The 26981-nt window shown below is 39.3% G+C and overlaps 2 protein-coding genes across 6 annotated transcripts in view; both read right to left on the reverse strand.

Moving 5' to 3' along the window:
* Nucleotides 1-8359: 8359 nt before the first annotated feature.
* GNG4 (G protein subunit gamma 4) lies at nucleotides 8360-21416 on the reverse strand. 3 transcript variants are annotated; one of them, XM_083830084.1, is made up of 4 exons: nucleotides 21197-21312; nucleotides 15407-15488; nucleotides 15156-15261; nucleotides 8360-9036 (listed from the first exon to the last, which is right to left on the reverse strand). In XM_083830084.1, the coding sequence occupies exons 3-4, from the start codon at nucleotides 15249-15251 to the stop codon at nucleotides 8908-8910; spliced, it is 225 nt and encodes a 74-aa protein (XP_083686210.1). In that variant the 5' UTR covers nucleotides 15252-15261; nucleotides 15407-15488; nucleotides 21197-21312; the 3' UTR covers nucleotides 8360-8907. The 3 variants fall into 3 exon arrangements, with proteins under 3 accessions (XP_083686210.1, XP_083686209.1, XP_083686211.1); XM_083830083.1 differs by lacking the exon at nucleotides 15407-15488 and having other exon boundaries at nucleotides 21197-21416; XM_083830085.1 differs by lacking the exons at nucleotides 15407-15488; nucleotides 21197-21312 and adding an exon at nucleotides 20862-21042.
* A 2011-nt stretch (nucleotides 21417-23427) lies between these two features.
* LYST (lysosomal trafficking regulator) overlaps nucleotides 23428-26981 on the reverse strand; it is an 85056-nt gene continuing 81502 nt past the window's right edge. For all 3 annotated transcript variants that reach the window (XM_083830070.1, XM_083830068.1, XM_083830069.1), the window contains exons 52-53: nucleotides 26798-26869; nucleotides 23428-25518 (exon numbers count right to left, since the gene is read on the reverse strand). In XM_083830070.1, coding sequence (XP_083686196.1) covers nucleotides 25380-25518; nucleotides 26798-26869 — 211 coding nt within the window. In that variant the 3' untranslated portion in view covers nucleotides 23428-25379. The remainder of the gene's footprint in view (nucleotides 25519-26797; nucleotides 26870-26981) is intronic.

The following is a 26981-nucleotide window of genomic DNA, read 5'->3' on the forward strand; positions in this document are numbered from 1 at the left end:
CTGCCTATATGATAGCAGTTAAATATTGACAGGCACATCTCAGGGAGCAAACAGGAATGTCTTGCAGAAATTTGGAACAGCCTGAAATATCCAATAATCAGGCAACAGCCAGCTGGTGGGGTCAGTTACTTCATGTGTAGCTAACAAGTAGCTATTTTTAACAAGTGGTACAAAGGCTTGAGTATATGGATATAAAAGAGAGTAAGGTTTCAGGAAGTCCTGCTGAAACTTATGACAGCAAATACACTTTTAAATCACATGGCTGGTAAAGAGGTAAGCTGTTTGGGGGATTAAAAGGCAGATAGGCCACATGCTATTAATCATTTTATTATCTATCATTGGACTGATAATATGCAGGCTATTTTTCAATAAGAAAATAAAATAAAAATAATAAAATAAAATAAAATAAAATAAAATAAAATAAAATAAAATAAAATAAAATAAAATAAAATAAAAATTACATGATTGGGTGCTCTTTTCACCTTGTGATTCTTACAGTGCTATAGAATAGATATACTCTGCTGGAAAATGCACAAGATGGCATTTGTTGCAGAAGATGCGAGGTAAATGAGGTAGGACCATGAAAGAAACAGTGTTACAAGGCTAAAGTATCTTCATTGCTTCTCAGGAGAATTAGATTCATCATTGCTTCTGTGTCATGGCATAAAAATCACAAAACTAAACATTGAACGTTGCTTTATTCACTCAATTTCTGGGCACTCAGCTTGCAAAAGTCACTCCAGTTTGTAGAGTCAAGGATTCAAGCTGAAGCCTGAATAAATGGGAACATTGTTTTATATGCTGAAAGAGCTAAGTACTCTGAAGAGGCAGGTACTGGCAATTTCACCCCTCCTGTTGAGGCCCTTGCCTCAGCTTCCCACTATAAGATAGGAATAGTTCCACCCTCTCATTCCTCCAGGACACTGTGGAGACGCTTTGTGAAGCAATCAGTCATGAGCACCACAGAGAAGCTCATCAAGGACTAGTTCTACACTGAAAGCAGAATTTGTGAGTAAATCAAGCCTGGGGCTACACAATGAATAAAGACACCAAAATAGCATTGAATAACTGCTCATTAACTGAGCATTGCCTATACTGTGCCTTGTGGGAATTCCTGCAATGAAAATGTGTAATAGTAGTGCATACAAATGAGAGAGGCAAATGGAAGATGCATAAGCAAATTTAACTGACATTTCTTAAATGAGTGCATAACTTAGCTACTTTAATGATCTTTTAATGTATTTTTCTGTTTATTCAGATCTGTTTAAATATCCATAAATGTGTTCACATCTTGTTGCAAGTATTTTATTAGCTGGTATGGGCAGAACTGTAAAGAAATATAATCATTTGTACAGCCTTTGGATTATTGTTGAATAGATATTTCACAGCTGATCTCTATCGCTATTTTCCAGAACCTGAAGCAAACATACCAAAACAAAACATACGTGTTTTGTTGGACTCGATGATCCTTATGGGTCCCTTCCAACTTGGGATATTCTATGATTCTATGATTCTATGTACAGTCTGACAAAAAAGAAAATGCCTCAAAGAGGCTATTATCTATGACAATCCTTATATTCTCAGAATTTTCATTTAGGATTTTTTTTTCATAAGAATCTTACCATCTGAAGTTTTTTCTCTTGATCTTCTATGGATATGACTAACATATTCATACATCAGTACTTCAGATACATATACTGGAAATCTGTGTGTTGTGTTCTGATGAATATGACAAAAGATTATGGTGTGCTCTCCAGGGAAACCTCTCAGATAAGAACCAGTTCAAGAACCATGGAAATGAGCAGCCTGTGCAACAAGAATATTAAGAACAATTTTACAGCCAAAAGTCAAGTGAGCCACACTTGCCAGAGAGATGCTGTTATGCTGTAAAGATCATTAAAGTCAATGTGATTTGAAAGGTTTTTAAAAAGTCACAATGGTTCTTTTCTACAAATATAAATTTAACAAAAGGTTTGGGTCATTCTTTCACTGAAAAAAAAGAAACAACAATAGTGCATCTCTTTAAAGCATGCTGTACAAAGAATAAAGGGCTGCCATACACAGCCTAAAGTTCAAAGACATAACAGGGTATGGTACAGCAAGAGGATACGTAATGAATAGATTTTTACACCATACCCAGTACATTTTCAGTGAAATGCTGTTCTAAGTGTAAGCAGTGGCCTAAGTTCTCTCCTGTCTGTATACTTACTCTGTGGCATATGAGAAAGTATTTGGCCTAGACTCCAATAACTTGGAAAAAAATAACTTGGAAAAAAAAACCAGCCTTAAATGAATAAATAAATTAAAACAAGCCAACAACAACAACCAAAGCAGTACTCAGGAGCAAAGATTAAACATGAATGAATAATAGAGCAATCAGTCACAGTTCTGCAAAGAAGAAGGAAAGCAGGATAGATTATTAGTAGCTCACAGTACTGGGGGTCCACTTCAGTCCTAGAGCCAGGACTTACTGCAGTTTGCAGTCATGTAGGGAGGAAAGTGACAAAGATATAAGTGGTGGCACAACTGGCCACACTCAGGAAGAGACACCTGGGTAACATTTCAAATCGGAAAAATAAATACAAGAAGGGAGTACACAGCAACTCCTACTGGTACACCCAAAGATTGCCACAAGTTTTTAATTGTTTATTTTATGACCTATTTAACCAAATGGTTTATATGACTTCCATCTTTTCCTAAACTGAGGAGTCTGGAACTGAACTGTGAGGTTGAACCACATCTCAGAAGTAATATGGGCACAGGTGATACCTTACTGAATGCAGACCATGAAAACTGAAGGGCCTGCTTTCTGTTTCTGACAGTACATGTATTAATTTAAAATCCACTTTTAAGGTCATTCAAGCTGAGGCTTGGTATTTGTTTCCATTTCAGCCGACTGTTTATCACTTTATCAGTAGGTGGCAGTAATAGACGATCCTGTGCAATTTCTGCTTCATAAAAGGAGTCTGGGAAAGAAAACAGCCTATTTTAGGGTAAAGCTGCTCACAAATGTGAATGGTAAAAATGCACTTGACAAGCGCATACACACAACTTCCTCTAACAGACATAAAATTTCTTCCCATACCAGTTCTGGTATTTTTGGATGTGCTTAATATAATCATACTATAAAGTTGAATTAAATTAGATGCACAATATTTATTTTAAATATAATTTTCTCTAAAGATTAAATATGCAGATGCCTTTAACATTTCATATAACATTTATATACATTTATATACTCAATGTAATGACTTAAACTAATTATTATTACTTTTCAAAACAAGAAACCTTCATTTCTTAGGAACCAGCCCTTCACCCAGCTTTTCTCTAGTCTTCATGAAGAAGCACATCCAGATTCTGATGCGACCCCCAAAGGTGAGAGATAACCACAGCATTTTCTAGGATAATATGTATACAGATTTTTATCTCTATTCAACAAAGAGATAGGAAAAATTATATGTTGTCCTCCCAAAGTGCATCTTTTCTTACTCCTTTGACACAAGAAAATCAACTGGATAAAGAATTGCTGCATTAATGTTCCAGACTTTTATATGCACCTTTACAGACCATTGTTCCTAAAGTGTCCTTTCCTTCTGCTAGGGTTAATCATATTGTAAGTTGCTGCAACAAAATGCCATTGTACCATTAGTCCCTGACACATTCTTTGTTATGATGCCCCTCTGAACGAGTTAACCAGTTGGTAATACCTCCTGCATTTACCTTGGTGTCAGTGACAGCAAAGTCTGTATTTATTTTAATCTGTATTGTGAGCTAGAATAGCTTAATTTAAATTTACCTTCATTTGTTCTTCTTCCTTCGTATTTTTGTAGAGCCTAGCTTAGAAATCCTACCTGTTAGCAGTAGCCAAGCAGCCTGCTACTAATTTAGTACATGGTATAGGGAGCAAAGAAGAGGAATTTGATATATAATAGAGAAGGAAATAATTTCAGTATTGAAAAGATGACATTTTAAATTCAATATAAACCAAGAAGGTTAATCTAAGGAACGCAAAACAGCCAGCCCACAGATGGTATTGATACATTATAATTTACCATTAATCCTCCCTTGGGAAGTCCTATTTCATCAGTCGCAAACATGCAGATAAAATGAAGAAAGGCTTGCTAACAAAACGCCAGAAAGTTCTTGAATCTGACTTGTGTTCCAAGTTTCTCATTCCACGAGATGACAGCAACAACTCTCACCGTTAACAGCGAGCATGCATTGTTTTCTGGGCCTGAAATACAGAATGACAAATCTAATGGCATATGAAATAAAACTCAGAGAGAGATGAGTACAAAACTAGGAGAGTAACAGGCCTGGTCTTGTTCTCACTCAAGTTGCTGGAAATCAAATCAGAGAGTCTGATGAAAATAAAAACTCTTTGCTTCTGCCCATATTACTTCTGCCTCCTACCTTACTGTTGGACAAAGCCATGTTTTAGTGGACTTTTTTTTTCTTTTTTTGAAAACACATTGTACTTCATGAAATAATATGGATTTATTTTTAGAAGAATGTTCAAGAACTTTTAGATATTTCTGTGTAGAGTTTGAGGTAAAATGTTTGAGCATGAAACTCAAATATCAATAGCAGATTATGTAAACCATCTCAAATGTCAAAGCAGCAAAAATATAATAATGACAAAGATATTTTATGGTTTGGAAGGGTTAGAGGAAAAGACATTCTTTAAAACGTTGATTTGTGGATCAAGTTGACATAAAAAAATGATGCCCTTTTCTTCAGAGAGTCAATATTTTGATGGTGTTCTAAAATAAAAACGTATATTCCTGTGTGATCCAAAGATGGTAACATTATTTTGAACTGCTGATCTTCCAAGTCCCTTTTCTTTTTTCTTTTCTTTCTTTCTTTTCTTTCTTTCTTTTTTCTTTTCTTTTCTTTTTTCTTTTCTTTTCTTTTTTCTTTTCTTTTCTTTTCTTTTCTTTTCTTTTCTTTTCTTTTCTTTTCTTTTCTTTTCTTTTCTTTTCTTTTCTTTTCTTTTCTTTTCTTTTCTTTTCTTTTCTTTTCTTTTCTTTTCTTTTCTTTTCTTTTCTTTTCTTTTCTTTTCTTTTCTTTTCTTTTTTCTTCTCTTCTCTTCTCTTCTCTTCTCTTCTCTTCTCTTCTCTTCTCTTCTTTTCTTTTCTTTTCTTTTCTCTTCTTCTCTTCTCTTCTCTTCTCTTCTCTTCTCTTCTCTTCTCTTCTCTTCTCTTCTCTTCTCTTCTCTTCTCTTTTCTTTTCTTTTCTTCTCTTTTCTTTTCTTCTCTTTTCTTTTCTTCTCTTTTCTTTTCTTCTCTTTTCTTTTCTTCTCTTTTCTTCTCTTTTCTTTTCTTCTCTTTTCTTTTCTTCTCTTTTCTTTTCTTCTCTTTTCTTTTCTTCTCTTTTCTTTTCTTCTCTTTTCTTCTCTTCTCTTCTCTTTTCTTTTCTTTTCTTTTCTTTTCTTTTCTTTTCTTTTCTTTTCTTTTCTTTTCTTTTCTTTTCTTTTCTTTTCTTTTCTTTTCTTTTCTTTTCTTTTCTTTTCTTTTCTTTTCTTCTCTTCTCTTCTCTTCTCTTCTCTTCTCTTCTCTTCTCTTCTCTTCTCTTCTCTTTTCTCTTTTTTCTCTTTTCTCTTCTCTTCTCTTCTCTTCTCTTCTCTTCTCTTCTCTTTTTTCTTTTTCTTTTTCTTTTCATTCAAATTAGCAATTTGCCAATAGAATATATTCATACGAGGAACTAGTAAATAAGGCACAATGCCACTGGAGAAAGCTGTCCTGTTTTCCAACACAGTGTTATGCTTATACAATTTAACTTCTTAAAATATAAAAGGTTCAATATGGTCACAACTACTTCAAGAAAAGTTTTGGCGAAAAGCCTGAAGTCCAAACCCATCACAGTCACCTCGTCTGAGTAACGCTGGATTTTTGCAAATACAGCTCTTAAAATGAGTGATGCTCAAAGCTAGTGTGAAATGTTTCAATCTCAAGACCTCAGACGCTAATTGGAAACAGAAAGCACGCTATTTGCAGCACTGTAATAAGCTGTGGCAATTTTATTATTTTCGATGGGAATGTTAATGATGAGCCACAAATGCAAGTTCTTACAAAGCCTCTGAGAATAACGCTGCGTGCCCTATATTCCCCTCCCTTGCTGTTCCAGTTAAAACCATACATGCGGAAGGACAAATGAAAATGTTGCCATGGTGATCAGCGCAGCTACCAAATCATTTACCATGTAGGAAGGATTCCCTAAAGAACCTTATTAAGCATTTTGTTACTCCATTTTAACAAATGTTTTCAGAAAGCCATTTTTATTTCACTGTCAAGGAAATAGCTACTCCGTCAGCTAAAGCCTATTTCTCTACCCTCCAAGATAAAGCCAAGCACGCCATGTGTCGGGAAATATTCTTGTTACAAGTTAGGAATAGGAATCTTAAACTGAGAAGTTTTAAATGGGAATCCGGATACAACCTAAATAAAACAAGACCTAGTCATGACATTTGAATGTTTGTTTTCAGAATATGCGTTGAAGCATCTCTGTGCCTATTACACTACTGATATCTTCAGTTGGCAAATTAAAAAAGAAACCTTTACATGAAAGGAATCATGAAACTCAGTTACAAGGAATATATTCTTTTACAATATTACTCTAATGTGATAAAAATGTTGTTTTTTTACAATAATATTACGTTATATAAATTAACATGCAGATTTTGTGTTAGCAGAGCTGGTAAATGAGCTAGCCTGCAGCAGAGCCCCAGTCCAAATCCATCTGTCTTGCGTGGCTAGAGGGGTAGCTGGATGCAGGCGGCCAGGTCATGTTATCCGAGTTGGTTGGCAAAGAAAACTAAACGTGTCCAATGAAGCCATCTTGTATTTCTGCTGCACATAACAGTACACAATGAACACTGATCGAAACAAAAACACGTTCAAAGGTAAGAATATGCACTTTGAGCTAATTACAAAAAGCTTCATTTAACAAACTGCCATTTTTAGCATCTAAATTCGGCATTGAAGTATCCCAAGACCCTCAATTCCTCAGCTAGTTTTTGCCTTGCAGGTACTTAAGGCACTCAAGGCATCCAAGTTTCTGCACACGAGGTGTGCTACGTTACGGATGGCTGTTCAGAGCCTCAGTTCATTCAGAGTAATGGAAATTTCTGACAAAATTCTCCTCCCACTTAACTTTTGAGGCTGACTTCACACACGTGTTTTCACAGAGTGGAATTTCCATTGTATTGACATACCATACATATAAAGTAGAGAACTGAGGGACCTCTCCTAATATATCAGACCAGAGAGAAGCTTTCAATTCATTTTTGAAGAGAATTAAATAAATAAATAAGAAGTAAATAATGTAACAGTAGTTTCCATCAGATGCCTTGATTGATATTAATTGTACTTAATAAATACTGATCATTCATACTCCGTATCTCATTCTTTTCCTGTAGCTACACTTGTGGTTTTACCCTGCTGGGAAGCTGAACTCCACCACAACCACTCTCTTCATCCCCCTCCTCAAAGAACAAAAGGGAGAAAATACAGTGGAAAGGGCTCGAGAGTTGAGATAATGACAGGGAGATCACTTACCAATTATCATCACGAGCAAAACAGACTCAAGGTAGGGAGATTATTACCTATCGCTTCTGCTCCAGCACCTGGAGCTCCTCCTGCCTTCCTTCTTCACCGACCTTGGTGTCCGCAGAGCTGTTTCTCACTCCTCTCTCCCAGCTGCTGTTGCACAGCAGTTTTTTCCCTTTCTTAAACCTGCTCTCCCAGAGGCCCACCCAGCATCGCTCATGGCTGGGCTCTGGCCAGCGGTGGGTCCCTTCTGGAGCTGGCTGGAGCTGGCTCTGATCTGACATGGGGCAGCTGCTGGGCTCTGCTCACAGAGGCCACCCCTGCAGCCCCCTGCTACCAAAACCTTGCCACGTAAACCCAGTACATCACTTTAGACAAAGCCGGAAGAAAAAACCTCCCCGAACCCTCCAAATTACTTGCTGATAACTTCTCTCATGACAAGTCTGTGGCTGCAGAACAAACAAACTCAGTGGCTGTTGACAGCACTGTTCTTGATGCGTATTCTAGAACAACCTTCTTTTACCATTGCTCTCCATCCCCATAAAGTCTTGCTCTCATGAGTGAAGGCATGTAGAGTGCTGCTTAGGAACTGTAATCCCCCCTTCCTGTACTGATCAGGGCAGAACTTACACCCTTCACTAAGCCTCTCAGGAACAGCTGATATATTACGGTTCCATTTCCTTTCTAAAATAATTGAAATCACTATCATTCAAAATAAGATGCAAGCAGCCACGTTTTTCCAGTTTTATTGATGGAGAACTCGTATGTAACTGTGTATTTTCACTTTGCTTGTACTGACAGTGCTGCTAAGGTTGTTTTTGTAGTCAAGTTTATTACAGTCTTCACGAAACATATTTATAAACATCACTTACTGTATAAGACTGATCATTCCAAACATTGTAAATCACCAGCATTTCTTCCTAAACAATGCTACTTGCGGAAAGGTCACACTACTCTTTTTAGATACAAATTTGTAAAGGCAAATGAATTAATTCACCTTCCAAAGGAAATAAGAATGTTAAAAATAGCTTCAGAGTCGGTATGACTCATTTAGGTCTCAGAAAAATCTATGACTGGCAAAGATATCTACAATATGATACTGTACTCAATACTTTCATTAAGACCCAAATAATCTTTATGAAAACTGAAATTAAACTTGTGCATTGGTCTGAAAGATAAGGATTACCTTGATTTTTTTTTTTAGGATTCTTTTACTTATTTATACCAGAAAATGCACTACCTTCTAAAAATATTGTAACTCTAGGCTAAGTATTGATATCTGAGGAAAATATGCTAAAACCAATAGCATGCACCACCGATACCAAATTTTAACATAAGATATTTTTAATTGGAAACTGACTCAAAGGATAGTACAAAAGAGTTTCTTCTCCCTGAAGGGATTTTCAGATGCAGGTACTGGAATAATAAGGGGATCTTCTCCAATATGAGCATCACAGTATGCCAATAAATCTGCTGCAGCCTTGGATACCTAGTAGAGAAGAAAGAACAATTATAACACTTAAATCTGAACCAAGTGGCATTGCATAAATATTCTTCATATAACATATAATACCGGAAACTCGTAAAATAGCAAACTGGTTTATTCTTCTTTACATTACTAGTAACCACAGCTCTGAATTTGTGCTGCTAAGATGTATGCCTTGTAATCCTTATACACATTTTACCTAACATAGCGACAAGGGATAGTATTGATTTATATGACTCATATTCTGCTGTTCCTCTCCATCAGAAGCAAGGTCAGGAGCATATACTCAGTGAAACATCTATCTACTAATAGTTCATAAGCAATATCAATTCTCCTTGAAGCACGTCTTTGTAGAGGCCTTCTGCCTCAGCTCTTATTCCCAGGCATTAAAGCAGCAAAGTTGGATGGTTCCCCACAGACTCCTTCTACCCTTTCCTCCTCTAGATGTGGAGAAAAAAAAGGTCTTTAGGCACATGACCGTGGAATTAAAAAAAAATAAAAATAAATCAGGAGCAAGACGTGGTAATCATTTCTCATAGCTCCCATTTAAGCTAAAATTGTTCTCTTCAGTGAAGTCAAATATCTTGTATTTAGTAAGTTGTTGTAAGTAAAGCTTTAGTCATCACATTAAACTTGCTCTTTACATTAATACTTGCAGGCTTCTAAAATAAACAATTCTAAGGTCTCCAAATTCTGAATTCTGGCTTATGCTTACTGAAAAGTCCTATAGAAATGTAACAGTGTGTTGACATTCAAGATATTTTGCAAGAAATGAAAAATGAAAATATTTCAGCTCTAGATGAAATCTTGAAACCTTTGCAACTTTGTGCCTTAAGAATATTGGTGATATTAGGCCACTGTGATTTTTTTTCAAGGACTTAGGATATATACATGAATTATTTTTGTTCATTTCTGTTTTGTTAGCAAAATATTTACAACTATCTGTATCTCTTTGCTTTGTTTAATTATTGTGTTTCCAATATTATAATAGAGTTGAAAAAAGGAGATAGCCTTCACAAAGAAGTCTTTTCTCTGAGCACCAGGAGAGATTCTCATCAGTCAAACACTGACGTGAGCATGTTTGCACAACTACAGTAAAAAGGAAAAATAAATCTGATTTCTGGTATTCTTCTGACAGGTGTGTCACCACCACTGTTAGCTTTAGCTTCCCCACACCCTGCCTGCTTTGGTAGAAGTCCAGCCCATAGTAAGCTTCAGATTAGACCTATGAAGTCAATGGGTGTTGGATCACGATTCACACAAATTTAAATTAGCTTCCCAAAGGAAATAAGTGACTTTCTATCTTTAAAATCCACTAAAACAGGCCTTTGTAGGATGCTTAAACCCTGTAAGTTCTTACGGTTGGCATCCCAGTATCTCCTAGCTGAGGAAGCAGGGCTGTTTATGTTACTTAGAATTTGTTGGCTCTTGAATTAGCTCGTGAGACAAAAGGGTGGGCAGAAACACTACGGATGAACAATAGATCGCTGGGCCAATACAAAGCTGAAGACTGAGAACAAAACCGAGCAAATCAGCTGGCAAAGTTATCCAGAAGGGCCAGTGCTTCTGAAAAGAGAAGCGGGACAAGCAAAAGCAGTAGAGACAGACTTCAAATACAATGACAAAGTTTTAATTATTTTCAGACATTCTTCAATTAGCTACTTGCTAAGCAATGACAAAGGACTGAGATTAAGGGCATGTCTAGAGTCAGAGATAGAATTATAATGGCCAAACTGAAAGCTTGGGCATGCTATCATATTCCCAATTTCCATTCAAATTTACTTGTGAATTCTTAAAAAGCAGATTCTCCAGAGAGAGGCACAATGTGACTTACTATGAAATTAGTATCAAGCCCCAAAAGATCAGAAGACAGCAAAGATGCTTTTCTTTGCTAATGGCCTACGCTGGCCTCAGGAAAACATAACCTAGCATAGAATGCATCCCCTGAAGGAGAGGTTAGCGTGTTTCCAGTAACTGCAGGAGGAATGTGTACTTTCAGGTAATGACATTCACCAGAATATTCATAATTATTTAACATATGCATTTTCACTTTTCTATTGTCTTTCAAGCTCAGCTGCATCTCTCAAGTTAAAGTAGTTCTATGCTTTAATTGACTTCTTTGGTCCTGAACTCTCTTTCACTCAAACAGAGCAAGTTAAATTCAGAGCCACAAAAAACTCAATGACATTTACCGTGTTACATCATCATAAACTTTACTGCCACAAAATCTAATGGAGACCTACTCTAATTCTCTGGGTCCCTGAGAATAGGTTTATTAAAGACACTCAGCACATTCATCTTCAATTATTAAGGTACTGAATAAGTTATTTTATTTTATTCATGAAACCAACAATCATTCTAAACAGGCTGATCCTACACGAGCAGAGAACCAATGCTGGACTTCAGCAGAGTGACCTTCCCATAACTATCATGCTTGTTTCACCTATGGATATGCAGCGTCAGCCCAGGAATATTCTTTTTGTTCAGTCAAAGAGAAGCACAATTTCAACTGTCAATCCTAGAAGGGGTAAGTCCAGCAATTTCATTGTTTCTCTACATATCACCGTGCTTTGACATCATACAGCAATGAAAAGGATTTTCACTAGCAAAAATGCAACCATTTTTTATATTTAACTTATACTCTACTGAGCAGGTAGGAATGCAAACCATTATGAAGCAGAGCAAGCACCTTCTTCAACATCAGGGTGTTTAATTCACAAATTAGTTTGCTTTCAGACAAGCCATACTACAATTTAGTGGAAAGCAAACCTGCAACAAGAAACTGAGGAACATGATCACATTTCAGCGCGTTGTCACAAACTAAACCTCCCAGCCTGTACTAGGCCATGCACTTTCATCCTTTAAAAAAAGGGTTGGGGAGGAGAAATCCTCCCATTGGGATTCCAGCAATTGTGAAACTGAATTATGGCATTTCTTCACTTAAACTGGCATAGCTCATGCTCATGCAGTGGAAAAAATGACCACTTACTGTGGAGAGTTAAGTTAGATGATCACACTGCATCAGCAATGAAAACATTGCCAGTGTTGCTCCCAGCCACAGGAACCAAATTTGGAACCGTGGCCAAAAAGACGCCAAATATAACGTTGCCTCCAGTGTGTTTCCTGCTCAGTATTATTATTCAGAACAACAGTGGCAGAAGACCTCTGCATTACGCATTGCATTACAGCTGCAGCAGAGACAGATAGCTTTTTTAGCATATGTCAGCACACACAGGTTGCCTAATGGCCAATGCTGTGGTTTGTTACCATAGGAAATAATATGCTTCCTGCCCTATTTCTATCATGGAGGGAGTTAAATGAAGGCCAGTCCATCACAGCTTCTATTCACCTTTAGGCTTACTTGGAGCCGAATGTTGGTGGGCAGTTCCAGAACAGCTTTTGCCAAGACTTAAAGTAAAAGCATCTGATTTGAATATCCAAAGGAAACTAACACACATTTATCATTTCAGCTCACCTACGCAATACAGCTTGGTCTGCAGATTTAAAGCAATTTATACATACTGCAGAAGTGGCTAAAAAAAATCAGACTCCAGTTTGATTGATGAGTTCTAACAGCAAGTTAGCATTTCATTTTAAAAAATATTTTAAAATGTATAGATAGAGGGGGTAGAGTATATCTGTATCCTGTATTACACTGATCTCACATTTTATACAATTATTTTTATTCTGTGCAATGACAAATACATCAGGTTGTCAAACTACTGAAAGGAAGAAATAAAAGAACAACAAATGCCCAACCCTGATGCTTTGAAGAATTAGTCTCAGGAGGACAGTGGAATTTTACCATTACATTTCAGAATAACAGAGGTGATAAAAACAGCCAAAGTTAGAACACAATCCCGTTAGCTGCGCTAATAATTACAAGCTTCAATGACAGGGCAAAATGCTGCAATTACTATGTCTGTCTTGTCATGGATTGTGACTAATTACCATCTTTGCTATGACACCCACTCTGCTTATCCTTTACATCTAAAACAAAGATTCACACCCATTTATTGCCAACCCCACCACTTATCTCCCAACACCATTCAGAAACAGTTGGGGATATTTTCTACCTTCTTAAAGAAAAAAGAAAATGGAATAATAGCTGATACACCACGATGCTTAGTGTCAGAGCACTCCTCCTCGCTTTTCTGCTTGTGAAGGGAAGATTAAGTAGTGCTTTATTCTTGGGACAACTGTGATAAAGCACCAGTATTATCTTTGCTTTCTCAACTTCACTGCTAGTATCTTTGGTAGACGCATTATTCTACCAGTCATGAGGCCATTTTTCATCTGATTTCATTTCATGTTTTCTAGCTTGGAATCCGCACCTCCTGCCTTCTACTTACTTCATTATAATTCCAGCCATTCCTTCTGCAGGGAAGGAAGACAGCTTCAATTTACGATCCTTTGGGGATTCTCATTCTCAAGGTCTACAAAAACCCACCATGGTAATACTCCTTCCAGCCACCAAACTGTACACCAATAACTTCATCCTCCCCGTATAAGTTGTCCTGTTTCTTTCACACCTCAGCAGTGACTTGTCTTTGTGGAACCTCAAAACATCGCATTGCTTGCTGCTCTGAGTGGCTACAGGATTTTTAAATCAGTTGAAAAAATCGAGCACACAGCGGGGAATGGGCAACTATAAATGTACTTCTAACTACAAAATTTTAATTGAGCAGACCCAACTGTTGCTGGTTACAGAAACTACAAAGTGCCTCTGTAGTAGAAAAATGAGCTGGAACTTCTAATTTCCCTGGTAAATAATGCAGGCACCTGGAAAATTTCCTTTTTCATGTTAACAACGTGGTCTTGTCTACTTGGGGAATAACCACTTGGTTACAGCAACTTGCAAAACAGTGTCTAATTAAGTTATTTGGAAACGACTGATCTTTTGTTAAATGTCTACTAGTTTAAGCCGTTGCAAAACAACGTTGCAACAGCAGGGAAAAAAAAAAAAGGAAATTGGTTCCTTTCTCTACCTTTACAGCTATGATCTGAGAACTCAAATCTCCTGATGAAACCATTTGAAGTCTCTTGCCAAAATTCACCTATACTGAAGCACACACTTGACTATTTCAAAGATTAGAGGACAAAGCAGATCTTGAGGAAATAAGGAAACCAACCAAGCTCTTTTCACAATACCTCATACGCTTGTTCAAAGACATACCAGAAATCAAGACCAAACATCTGCAAATCATATCTAGTTTGTGTTAGTGTCCCATATACTTTAGTTATATGTTAGTTATACATTATTGTAGAATATATTTTGGAATACTGAAACACATTAGATTTTCTTTGGTGCCTTTTGTGGTCCCAAACTGAAATGTAAAACAATTCCACTTCGAAGTTATCTGGTTTTTAGGTCTACTACATATGCCAATAACTGTGTTCTTTTTAATTAAACTCACTGCAAAAATATCCTGTGTCTTTCTTACATATGTAATTAAGAACATCATTATACATCTAACAAATGAAGCTATCTGCAGAACCGAGCTAATGATTCGGTATGTGAAAGTTATAATTTGATTATATAAAAGCAAGTTTAAGACGATCTACTGAGTATCAACAATTTTAAATTACAATAAAGTGGCCCACATTTTTCCAACCCTTTCCTCTGCCACTCATTCACACCCTTTCCTTCTTGTCAGTTCTGTTCACGCAGCTGTGATGTGGCCTAAATCAGGGGACCAACTCAACTCAAAACTAACCCGGAGGGCTACACTGGAAAGGCAGAGCCACACGAAAGGAAACAAATACCTGTCCTTGTGAGTATACATCTATAATGTAACGAACTTGTCAGGATGCTCTACAAGACAGAAACCATAGCTATGCAAATTCAATGGTCTAGCAAAACACTGCTAAGAACTGAAACAAAATGTAGCAACTGAAATTTACATTTTCATATAAGCAAGACTGACTACTCATGTCAATTGCACTAATATTTCTGAGTTATAAATAGTCGTTTTAATTAATGAGTTTATGAGCTGATACTGCCTTATAACTCAACACAGAATTTTGATTTCAGCTGATCCAGTCTTTTGGGATTATTAAAGGTAGGCTGTACCACAAAGCAGTGAGTGCATTCAAAATATCGACAAAAAGTCAAAGTTTACCTTCATTCTGTCCATGTATGCTTCCATTTTCAATTGCTCCACGGCTTTCCTGGCTTGAGATATACTGGTTGTACTGTTCGACATTAATTCCTTCATTTTGTTTTCCCTGGAAGAGGCAAAGTTGAGACAATTTAAAAGTACAGCTAGCACATACACCAATTACTGATAAGACAGTTACTGAAATTAACCAGTGCCCCCACACCACCACATTGACACTGCCAGGCTGTAGGTTATAACCACAAATCAGATACCATTTCTATCTGTTCTCTTGTTCAGTAGCACCTGATTGCATCACAGATTTGCATCGTTGACTGCAACCACTCATCCTGGATTCTGCAAACAACATATAGATGTAGATTACACTGCCAGTATTCCAGTGCAGAAATTGTCACCCTGGTTCAGAACGCCGCGCCAGAACACTGTTCCCAAACAGACCCCGCAGTCATCATGCAGTTTGGCTCCATACCCCAATTATACCCAGTCACATGAGAACAAGTCCAGAAATGTGCACGATGAGACTGAATGCCACACTGATCTCAGCAGGCATCAGAAACAGAGATATTTAAGGTGGGAAAAAAAATCAATATTATGACTATAAAGGTAAGTAGTTTAGAAATGAAGAAACTGAGATTGAGAAGAAATGATGCTGTGGTTTCCAAATTTTTCTTGCAGGTCTCCAATGAAGTAAAAAGACAACTAAAAACATGTACAGTATGGTATGTTACACCAAACTGAATGCACTATTTTTAAAGAGATCTGCAGCTCTTGGGAAACTAACCTGTTGGATTCCAGATTAAGCAAAGAAGTTGTGCAGAATGACTTTGGTACTTTTGCCCTTGCTTTTTAGTGTTTCCTTTGGCAACGTGCAGATTCAGAGACAACATCCCAAGTCCTGCTTGCATGGGAATTTAATAGTTTGGAGTTACTCACTGAGGAATACTTAGGTATCAAGGTTATTGAGTGTTAAAAAAACAATAAACAAAAGCAAAGGGATTGCTTTTGTAATTGTCAGTCTGATAGTTTACAAATCTGAGAAAATACTACCATGTTTCTAAACTGAAATGAGCATGGTTCATATGGGACTGACATGGGCAAGCATGGATATCTGCCTTGACGAATTGACAGGAACTCCAGACCTGTACCTCTGCTCATCCTCGACCTCCCACTTCGCTGTTTCACATAGAGCTGTCACTTACTCGAGGCTTTTCCAGCATACCCGTGCCTCTTCCTATCCGTCAGGGAAAGAAAAAGTGCACCGCAGAAGGCACTGCTGGGTGCAAAGTGCAGAAGTGCACTAAAGAAAGCGCTGCTGGGTGTGGCTGTAGCTGCAGCCCATGAGGCCAAGGCAGATGTCCCACACCTGGTTCAAGGAGCTACAGCATGCCCTGAAATCCATTGGGATTGCAATTAAGGATGTGATGGCCGTATGCACCAGTTTTAAGGTCTGGCAGTGGTTTAATCCAAAGGATTTGGGAACCACTGAGGTAAGACCTATTGAGAAAGCCTTGGGCAGAGTGAGGCGGTGATCAGGGAACGGGTGACGTAGAGGGAGCAGAAGAGGAACGAGTCTCTGTGCTGAAGCCCCTGCAGTTCATGGCTAAGCAGTTTAAGCCGTTTTCTCTGCCCTCAGGTGTCCTGGAGCAGCGGCGTTTTAGGAGAAGTCTCCTTGTCCACAGATACTGAGACATAAGAAAACAATTATTGCCTGATGTACACATCACGGCATGAGCTGGTCGAAGGGACACCTAATTACGGTACGTCAGTGTTTCAGTGGTTTTCTTGCATTGATACTCCCTAAGGAGCCAGTCTCAAAACGACTGCTTCCCGCTTATTTTTTGGACAAGCAGTGAACATCTATAACTACACAAATTTCCCTTCCTGAAACTCAATAGCTTACCTAATCCAATAACCAGGGGATGAGATATAAACAAGAAATTAAGTATGACACAGCAAATACTCCTGTAAACAAAAATGACATATACGATGTCTTCAGCGTTTTTGCGTCAATAGAAGAACACAATCCAGAGCACATAAGGATTGGAGGAAGAACTTCTCAACTGATTGGATCTCACAAAACACTCACATTCAGCGACAAGGCAAAGATAGCTGTTACTTCTTTCTGGAATTGTTAGTCTGTGCTGTAAATAGGATGGAAGAATACAAATATGATGGTTCGCCATCTCTGGTTCACCATGCTCAGCACTAATTTGAAAGAATATGACAACCTTTTTTAGTACTTGTACGAGCTCAGGTAGTAGAAATGCTACCTTAAATTATATTGTGTGCCAAAATAAAACAGGAGCTTTAATATACGCAAGTACAAAGAACATGTTTTCTGTACGTGTGTGTTTCTTCAATGGACCTCAAATTTCTTCCTGAACTGCACTCTAGCTAAAATTGTGTTAGACCGCAGGAGGTTTTTTCCCCCCTCTTTGCCTTTGTTTACAATCTGCTAACTCATATTCCTCACGAGGTACAGGATTAAATACACATGGAGGAGCTGCCTTAGCATAAAATGCCCAGTACAAAACCCACAACCACCCAGCCAGCCTCCAAACAATTTTCGGATGTGTTTTGCCTTGCAGTGGACAAGCAGGAAGGCTCCCAGGCAGTCACAAGAGCAGGAGGAACTGAATTATAGCTCATCTCTCATATTTTTCTTTGACCCACCCCCCCAGCTTTTAAGCTATAAAGACAAGAGTAAACACATTCATCTTTGTTTACAAAATGATACCCCCTCCAAGTATAAATCATTTAAATTTTGTTATCATCCCCATGGCTAGACTAATAATGACCACAGAGATGAAAAATCAAAGCTAAGTGAAGTACAGAGCCATGTCTTCATGTGCACAGCAAAGTCCAGAGGCAAATTAGAAATTTGATTTTGAATAATACAGTTCAATTAAAGTGAATTGAGTAACTGAAACTCCATGAACCATCTAGAGAATTCCAGATCTCCCCGGCTTTTCTGGTAATTCACTCAAACCATAAAAGTTATACACATTAGAACCAGAAAATTTGAGTGTTTCTAGTAATTCCAGGTGTTTTTTAAGCATCTACTGAATAAGGGATTCAGTGATGACCATAATGGAATTCTGAAAAGTCTATTAGGCACAAAAATGTTTAAAATAATCCAAACCCTATTTTCGCAAACAATGCCACGAACATCATAATACATCCGTACCTATATTCCGATTCAACAAAGCGGGGGGGCGAAATATGTAGCTACTTTGGTAAATTATTTCATGGTATCAGAAAATAATCAGATTAAGAGGTTTTATAAAAAAAAAAAAATTAAAAAAGAAAACCATCTGGCCACAGGTGTTTCATCCACTGGAGAAAATTTTCATTTTTCCATCGTAAGAGGTTTGTTTATGCCCTAAGGCACAAACATTTGCTCTGTTCCAAAGCCTGCTCCTACCCTGACCTTTACACACACCTCAATATTTAACTACTGTATTTCTGGGAGTGCTTAGCATCCATTTAAGTATCCAATCTCTTTTTTTTCATATGTCAGTTCTGGTTCTAGAACTTCATAAGGCAGATTTATCCTGTTTCACATTTCACTTACTTGGCTAAATACACCTCTGACTTCCCTCATGATACACAAATAAAGTACGCACTGGCATATCAGTTATGACCCTATCAGATATTAGGTGGTGTTGACAATCCGAATAGTTCCAACTCTCAAACCTGACAGTGATGAGCCGGCTCGGCTGTCCTAGTGGATAAAGCTTTGGCTGAGACCTGCTCCTGTGCTCCTTAGGACCTACAATATTCTTTAACAACCATGCACTCAATATTCTTTAATGAACTAACACTGTTACTTAGAAATAAAGCTCTGGAGAGAAAAGAAATTTTAATAACAAGACAGTTGATCGCATACCCTTTCTCTGAAGGCTCAGTCTCTGGAATCTGAGGAACCCCCTTTGCCAGACACAGTGCTGTGGGATCTCCGTCCTGGTGCTCCCCCCGAGCCTGCAGCTGATGAACAGCCCCAGCCCTGCTCCGAGCATTCAGGTATTCTCAGGGACAGCACAGCAAGGTTTGTGTCCTGCATGGCAGCAGCCTACATGGCTACTTCTCCCCATCGTTTCAATTACCTACAAAGCCTCAAACCAGAAATTACTCAGCTGGGTTCATGATGTTCATTCCTGCTTGTTTTTCCAGCAGCCCCCTATTAGGTTAGATCGATACATAGGTACACGGGCTCTGATAATCACCCTAGTTACAGTAACCCTGCTGTGATCAGACTATGCGCAGTCTACATGTTACCGGCGCATGCCAGCGGTCCTAGATCACACAGGAGCTCATTTATGCAGTATATTTTTATGCAGCGCACCGAGTTCACCGGTCTGGTCTCAGTGACTCCTTTCTTTACGGGGAGCGCTCATTGCATTAACAAACGACAGCGACAGCCCCTGCACGGCCCTTTTTGGCCAAGCAGTTTCTGTAGGATGGCACACCGTGTTGGCCAGCCATTTCCAAATGCATCGCTCCTGAAAGCTGCGTGGTGACAGCCCCCCGTCCCATCCGGCTGAGGGGGCTTTGACTGTTTGCTTGACCTTTTTACCTGATATGAACTCCGTCATTTTTTTGCTGGGTACAGTTAACTGATTTGTGCCAAAGATTTTAATCTCCGGGGCTCATAAAAACGCTTGTGAAGAGCAACTTTTCTTTGTTTTCAGAACAGACAGTACCTGACAGCGCTTCAAAGGCCAAGTTATCTCCTGATAACCCAGGAAGTTACATATTTGCAGGAACAATTTGACCTTGCATAGCTAAGAGGTGCAACATACATTTACCAAACTTTACTAATACTTATTAGTAAAATACAGAGTCTGAAATACTGTGTAACATGTAAGCAAAATGTAGTTTCAAGCTCTTCAGTATAGACTTCTGTGAGGAATGGGATGAAAAGCTGCAGGCCAAATTTTCCCCCTTACCCTTCCGAGTACAGTCGTAAAACACCATACCAAAAGGGTGCACTGTAAACTTAATCTAAAAAGCCCCACACCCAACTGTTGCATTCTCTTTTCTTTCAACAATCTAAAGAGTGCTAACTGTTCTGGTACCGTCTGCAGCTTCTGGGATTCACCCCTCTGAAGAGCACCTTCCACACGAGCTCTGTAGACCACACAGCACAGCAGAAACATTAACCCAATCACGCAGTCAGTCCCAATGACATTTGAGGGAATAGTCCCTGAACCAAACAGGATAGCGAAACCAATTCTAAATTGCAGAAAGATCCCCGTACGAATTTATCCACCTGCAAACACACCAGGAATATAAACAGCACCGTTTCCAGCCTTGTGGCTGTTTGATGCCAAACTGACAGGAAGGAATTTCAGGGGTAACTCCATCCACTCCAAAGGTGCTCAGCAGCGTCAGCAGAAATCATGAGACTAACGGCAAGACTGCTCTTCACGGATAGACTCATCATTCCATACATACATCAACTTCACAGATAACTGCTGACCACGTAACTGCAAAACAGCCAAACTTCAAGAGCTCGGTTTACACCTAACATAGTGCTGAACCCCATCCAACCGTCAAGCTCCACAAATTCTTGTCAGCGTGCCCGCGTGTTTTATAAGCGAGCATCACCTTGCTTCTGGGCGTATGACCCCTGCACAGGTAGTGGCACTTGGGCACCGCGCACACCCAGCCCCGAGCAAATTGCCAGAGGACAGGGGAGAGACCTACCTACGGGTTTGCTTCCTCGGCTAAGTTTGAGATAGCTGTGAACTTTTAAAGAAATATATGAGGAAAGTCGACTATCGCAGTTAAACCCCGTCTAAAACGTGCTGGCCCGGACTGTAGGGGAGCAGAGCAGGGGAGCGGCTCGGAGAAGCGCCACCCCCCAGCAGCAGCGCTCGCTTCCCAAGTTGCGCGGCGATGCGGGGCCCGACCCCCGACCCCCGACCCTCGGGCCCCGGCCTTGCAGCGCCCCGGGGCAGCCCCAGGAGGCACCGCAGCGGTGCCCAGAGCCACCTCCGACCCGCCCCGTCCCCAAGCCCCTCCGGCCCCAGCGGCAGAACCTGGCTTGTGCCGCCCGGCGCTCCCCGCGCTGCTCCCGGCGGCGACGAGCGGAGCTGGGTCCCGGCAGGCGAAGCCCCGGGCCGCCGGGCGGGCAATGCCGCGGGGAGGCGCGGCCGGCGGCGGAGGCTCGGCCCGATCCCGCTAGATCCCGCCCGATCCCGCTCGGTCCCGCCCGATGCCAGGCTCCCGGGGCTGCCGAGGCTCCTCCCGCCCCGCGGCACATGGCGGGGCGGCGCCCTGAGGCGCTGAGGGGCGGCAGCGCGGCCCCGGCGCCGGGCGGGAAGGCGGCGGTGAGGGGGAGGCAGCGCTGGGGTGGCTCAAATAATGATAGTATAGGAACAGATACTGCACGGTGTATTTACTGGGAGATTCTAACATATCTAAAAGATATGGGGGAAAACAGTTGCCTTGAAGCACATTTGTTGTGCCTGGTGCCTGCTAGTCTACGCAACTAGCCTCTAATGACGGTAATGCAGACATTATTCAATTGTGTTGGAGACTTAAGATCTTTGAATTTTTCTTTAAAGGTGGCTTGCAAGCTGGAAATAGGGAGCAAGCTTATGCTTTTGTTTGACTTTCTACCAGGTAGCCCAACAAAGTGGAAGATTGTAATCAGAGCAGTCACATACTTAATCCTCTTTCAAGAGCGACCCACCTGAATTGTGAAACACACAGCGCAGCCTATTACAGAAACCCAGATGTAAAACCAGTGGCTTTCTGACCTCACCCAGTGCAGCAAACAGCAAGTAACTCTGCATCTTACTAGCACAGAGGTCATTTGTCAGCAGTTTTAACTGAATATCATGTCAAAGAAAATGCTGTCAGTACCTCTGCAAGCTCAACTAATGCAGAGTAATGCTCTTAAGGCAAACAGCAGCTTTAAGACATTGTCTTACATTATCATTGTAGAGTAGCAGCATATGTCTTGTGACTTTTTTCCATATGTGAGAAAAAATCCAGTACAGCTTTAAGCAAAAAGCATGGAGAAAGTCCTATTTGGACTCATTCCACACACACAAAAAAGGCTAACATTTCCAGTTTTACATTCTACAGAGTTTCACCTTACTTTATCTGGGTATTTCTTGGCACTGGAATTACACCCTTTTGTCTATACTGTTGTGGACTACCCTGATTTGAAGGTAAACTGAATTTGCAAAACTTGTTAGTTACAAAACCAGGGGGCACTCCCCTCCCCCCTCCCTTCCCCACTCTCTAGAGGCTTTTTTCCCCTCCCACAAAATGCACAGTAGATCAAATAGTAACTCAAGAAATCCTGAAAGACTCTTGCTCAGTATGCAGAACAGATTTATTTATTTAAATCAACTGTCTTCAAGGATAGGGTTTAAATGCAAAGATCTTTAAAGTAGATATTTCAGGCTCCAAACTGAAACTTTTTAATCTCCTCACAGAATTCCACACCCTTGCCAAAACATTTTTATCCCATTTGATTCAGTTTCAGTTCACTTAGTTTTCTACTGATTCTTTCATTCCTTCTATTAATTATAATGGGTTTGTAATGGGTTTGTTCTAAACACTGGATATTGATTGAACCCAAAGTTCCCTTTCCCAGTAGTGGTTTGGAGACTTGCTCTCCTCTCCCCGCTACAAGTGAACATCTGGCTACTGCCTGGCCTTCTCTTTCTCACTATACATCTTCAGAGAGATCCCCAGATTCGCCACAGAAATCAGATCCTGTGTGCTGTCAGATAGGCCTTGCCACATGAATCTGTCCCAGACCTTGGCTTCCAACAGCAGTACCTTTGCACCCTCTGCCAGAACCCTACCAGAGATCCCACTCTTCACTTCCCACCAGCACTCTCTTCCTTCCCGTAGTGATCTTTCTTTGCTCCATGAATCCAGAGAGGAGTTGCTGCTTTTCCACCTTTCCTCAGCTCAACTAAGTTTTCAAAAAGAAGTGGATGGCTGGGAAGATGGAAAAAATGTCTGTTTAGGGACATCAAATTTTAGCCTCACATCCCCGGAGAAGGAGGGACACGTGCACACCTGTGCAGAGTAACACACCTCAGGTTTCCCACTTCCACTCTCATAGCCCCCCTCCTTCAGTTTAGCAGCCACATAATGTAGTCCACACAAACAGAACTTCCCCACTTTGAGTATTTTAAAAGATGAAAGACCTGAGAACCAGCAAAAATGAAATTGGAGCAAAGCAATCAAGAGATGCCTGAAAGAAGAGAGGTGAAACTACGCCAAAACCATGGTTCTACCCATCTCAGTTTGATACAAAGATCTGTTTATTTCCCAACAATGTGACAGTGTATACAAAGACAGTGTGGAATGTGACATTTACAGAAGTTTCAGTACATCATGCACATATACTATTGCAATGTTACTTTAATAGTTCCAGAATGTTAAGCTGAATAAATATTCCTTGCTTCCAAAAAATCTTAGATTTTTACATAAAAATATATTATATTGCACTCTTTACAAGGCCAGCAATTTTGCATATTGATTTGTAACAAGTGGAATTCTACCTTAGAAAAATAAGCCTTTGTGAGCAACACCCCAAATCAAGGAGCACGAAAGCACCCCCAAACCACGATATTTGTATTTTGTCTCTTAAATAAAGCACATCACTTCAACATGAGCCAAGAAGCTTTTCAGTCTGCATTTGGACCTTACATTAACATTTAGACAGTAAAAAACATGACTAAAGCCATCCCATACAATGCCACGACAATATATGCAGTTTAAAACTCAGTTCATACAGCCCCTTGCTTAATCGAACTACACATCAGCCTTTGTTGTCACGGACCGACAAGACTTGAAGATTTTCTGGTTTGAAAAGTTCAAATCAGGAAGTCGCAAGAATTTCTGTATAGACCATTTGGAATTTTAGAAAGAAGTGTACAGATTTCTTGTGTGCATGCTTTCCATAGTGTGACAATTTCATATACAGCATTTGGAAGGCAGGTGAACCTTTAACATAAGACAGGAGTTTGTATGGCAATAGGGGAGTATGTCGATGAGAAAGCAAAGCTATTCAGAAGAAAAATGGAACTACATTAGATTTGTGTAGCATTCTCATGTTTTCCCATTCACATGACTAGCAGGCATCATTCATGGTGTCAGTCAGGTTTAGAGGTCCTAAACATCAACTGAAACGTTAGGTTTTGATCTGGCCTAAGAAATCAAATTTGTTAAGCCTTTAACAATTGAGGCTTTTTTCCTCTCAAAAATAGCACCTAGGAATAAATAGCATATTTGCAGAGCATATCTGTATAAACTGTTCTGAATTACCTGATGCCCATGGACATGGATTTAAACATTTGGATTCATACATTTCACAGTGTATTGAAGTTCAATGACACCGGGAATAGGAACAGGAATAGGAATCTGTGCCTTCTCTAATGCCTTTTTTAGAGCTCCAGAAAATAAGCTGCGTGTGTATAGTGTATATGCAGTCTGCCACAAAATCACATAGCTTGGTGCTACAAATTTAGGGAGTTAATCCCACATGGAAAAAAAAAAACAAAACACAATGTAACTATTGCTTCATGATGCTATGAGGTGTCTGCCCATCATTAAGACAAATATTTTGTCTGTTGTAAAGACTTATGCCATCTGAACAGAAAAGACAGCAAAAGTTACTAAGAAAGATAAATCAAAAATTTCCAACATTACAATACCATAAGATGGTGCTAAAAGCACCTACTAAGTTCTTTGCTTCTCAAAAAAAGCAATTTTGAATCATCTTGGATTTTTGAGTTTTCGGTCACTTATCCCGGAGCTAACTACACCGCCATTAACTAATCAGATATACATATGCTGACATTTTAATAAATATTTACAGAACTTCACACTGCTGATATTTTACAGCATCAGAGGGAAATAAACATTACTGATTCAATTTTTGAAATACTTGTTTCCAAGAAGTGATTTAAAAAAATATTACATTTTATATTGCAGCATTTTGACTTGTAGATTAGAGCATTTATACACCACTGCTGGTATTGGAGTATACAACTAGAGCCTCCTGGTGACCTTGATAGGCTTCAAGTTTGCGCATGCACAGAATTTTACAACCGCCTCAGACTGTTCTTTTTTAAAATCTAGAGACATTCTAGAGACATTCAAACTATTTCAAAATCCAGTTCAATAAGATTCTGTAATCTATTTTGGATTTAAAGTGCATCAGAGACACGAGTTAGCAGCAAGAAGTCATCACCCAGCTGCATAGCTGCTAAGGAATGAGTAGAACATGGGTAACTTCAGGCGCTGCTGGTCCTTGCGACACCAAGCTATAACGTTTCCATCACTGTTAGCTGTGAACAAGTGATGTCCATCACAGGAAAATGTAAGGCTGGAAAACAAGAGGAAAATCTATTTTTATATCAGATTTGGCTATTCAAAATGCTAGAAGACAAAAATTAGTTACGAGAGACCCAGTGCATGCATTAACACAGTAATGTTTGCACATAGCTGGCTGCTCAGCTTTGTAACGAAACAGGCTGAACCACAGCTTCATCCAGCACTTCAACGTGCCATATAATTTAGTACTCATTTATTTGCAGCATCAGAAGAAGTAGGCTGCCCCTTCTATCTCTGAAAGAAAGGCTTTTCAGCACAGAACAATACCCTCTGAACTTACTGGCTGACAAAAGCAAAAATTAAATCACAGCACAGGACTTGGTTCAGTTGGGCATTCCTTGAGCTATAATGGTACTGACGCCCTTCGGTCATGCCGTTGGTAATGTTAGAGAGTATGAGGGTAAGCATTCATTTTCTGTCACATGTAAGCAGAAAACTAAGTTAGTTAATAGCTCTTAAATTTTACTACCAACAAGCTTTCTGAAATATGCTTCTTAGCAGTTATTGCCATGCTGTTATTTATCAGATGGTTTTCATTTCTAGAAAATAGTGATTAGTAGTTTGGATTTTAAATGTTTCAGTAATGGTCACAACAAAATTCTTCAAAGTGATTTGTACCACACTAACATGAACTCGATAAAGTTTTGGCAGAACCCTACAAGACCTCTGTGCAGGGTACTGTACCTCTAGGGATAAAGATTCCATCCTTTGACTGTGTTCTGAAAGCATGTTGGCATGAGAATAATTCTGCTTATATAAACCCTCCAGGGAACTCTAGTAGGCAAAATTACATAAGCACTCTAAAATGGCAGCTGCCACGCTTCTGAGTCTCCTTCACTCCTTTCTCTGTTTTCCTCCAGTATCAGAAAATGGTCAGGGGAAAATGCAGTCCTTTCATTTATTTCTGAGGGAAGAAAATACTCTTCTATTTGAGTTTGCTGACATTAAGATATTATCTCCTGATTTTTGAACAGATTCTGTGGAAAAATATTAAACTTAATAAGAAGGGTAGTATTGTTCAGCTCTCAAGGGAATCCTGCTAATTTCTATCTGCTAACAGCAGAACCTAGTTATTACTGTCATTACAAATACAGTACACTTGTGCTCATTTTGCTTTCATGAATAATTAGTAGGATTGCATGGCTCTTTTTAAACATGGGTGTTCACCTCTTGTCTTCATGTCAAATCCATTTTCAATACTACAGGCTATTTTTCTTGGTTTTGTTTTCCAAGAAAAAAATCCATTTACTGTATATTTAAAATCTGTTTACCTTACAATAGGTTTGGCTGACTTGGAAAATGTTATTTCCCGTACTGGCTTCAAGTCCCATGTACTCCACAGTCTGAAAGAAAAATCATTTTTCCTTCACATTTATCTCTGTAATTATTTCAGTGATAAACACAATGAGTTTAGCAACTACCTAATATTATAAACTGGACAACAGCTTGTCCACC

Source organism: Anser anser (assembly GCF_964211835.1).
Source record: "Anser anser genome assembly, chromosome: 3".
Classification (NCBI taxonomy): Eukaryota; Metazoa; Chordata; class Aves; order Anseriformes; family Anatidae; genus Anser; species Anser anser.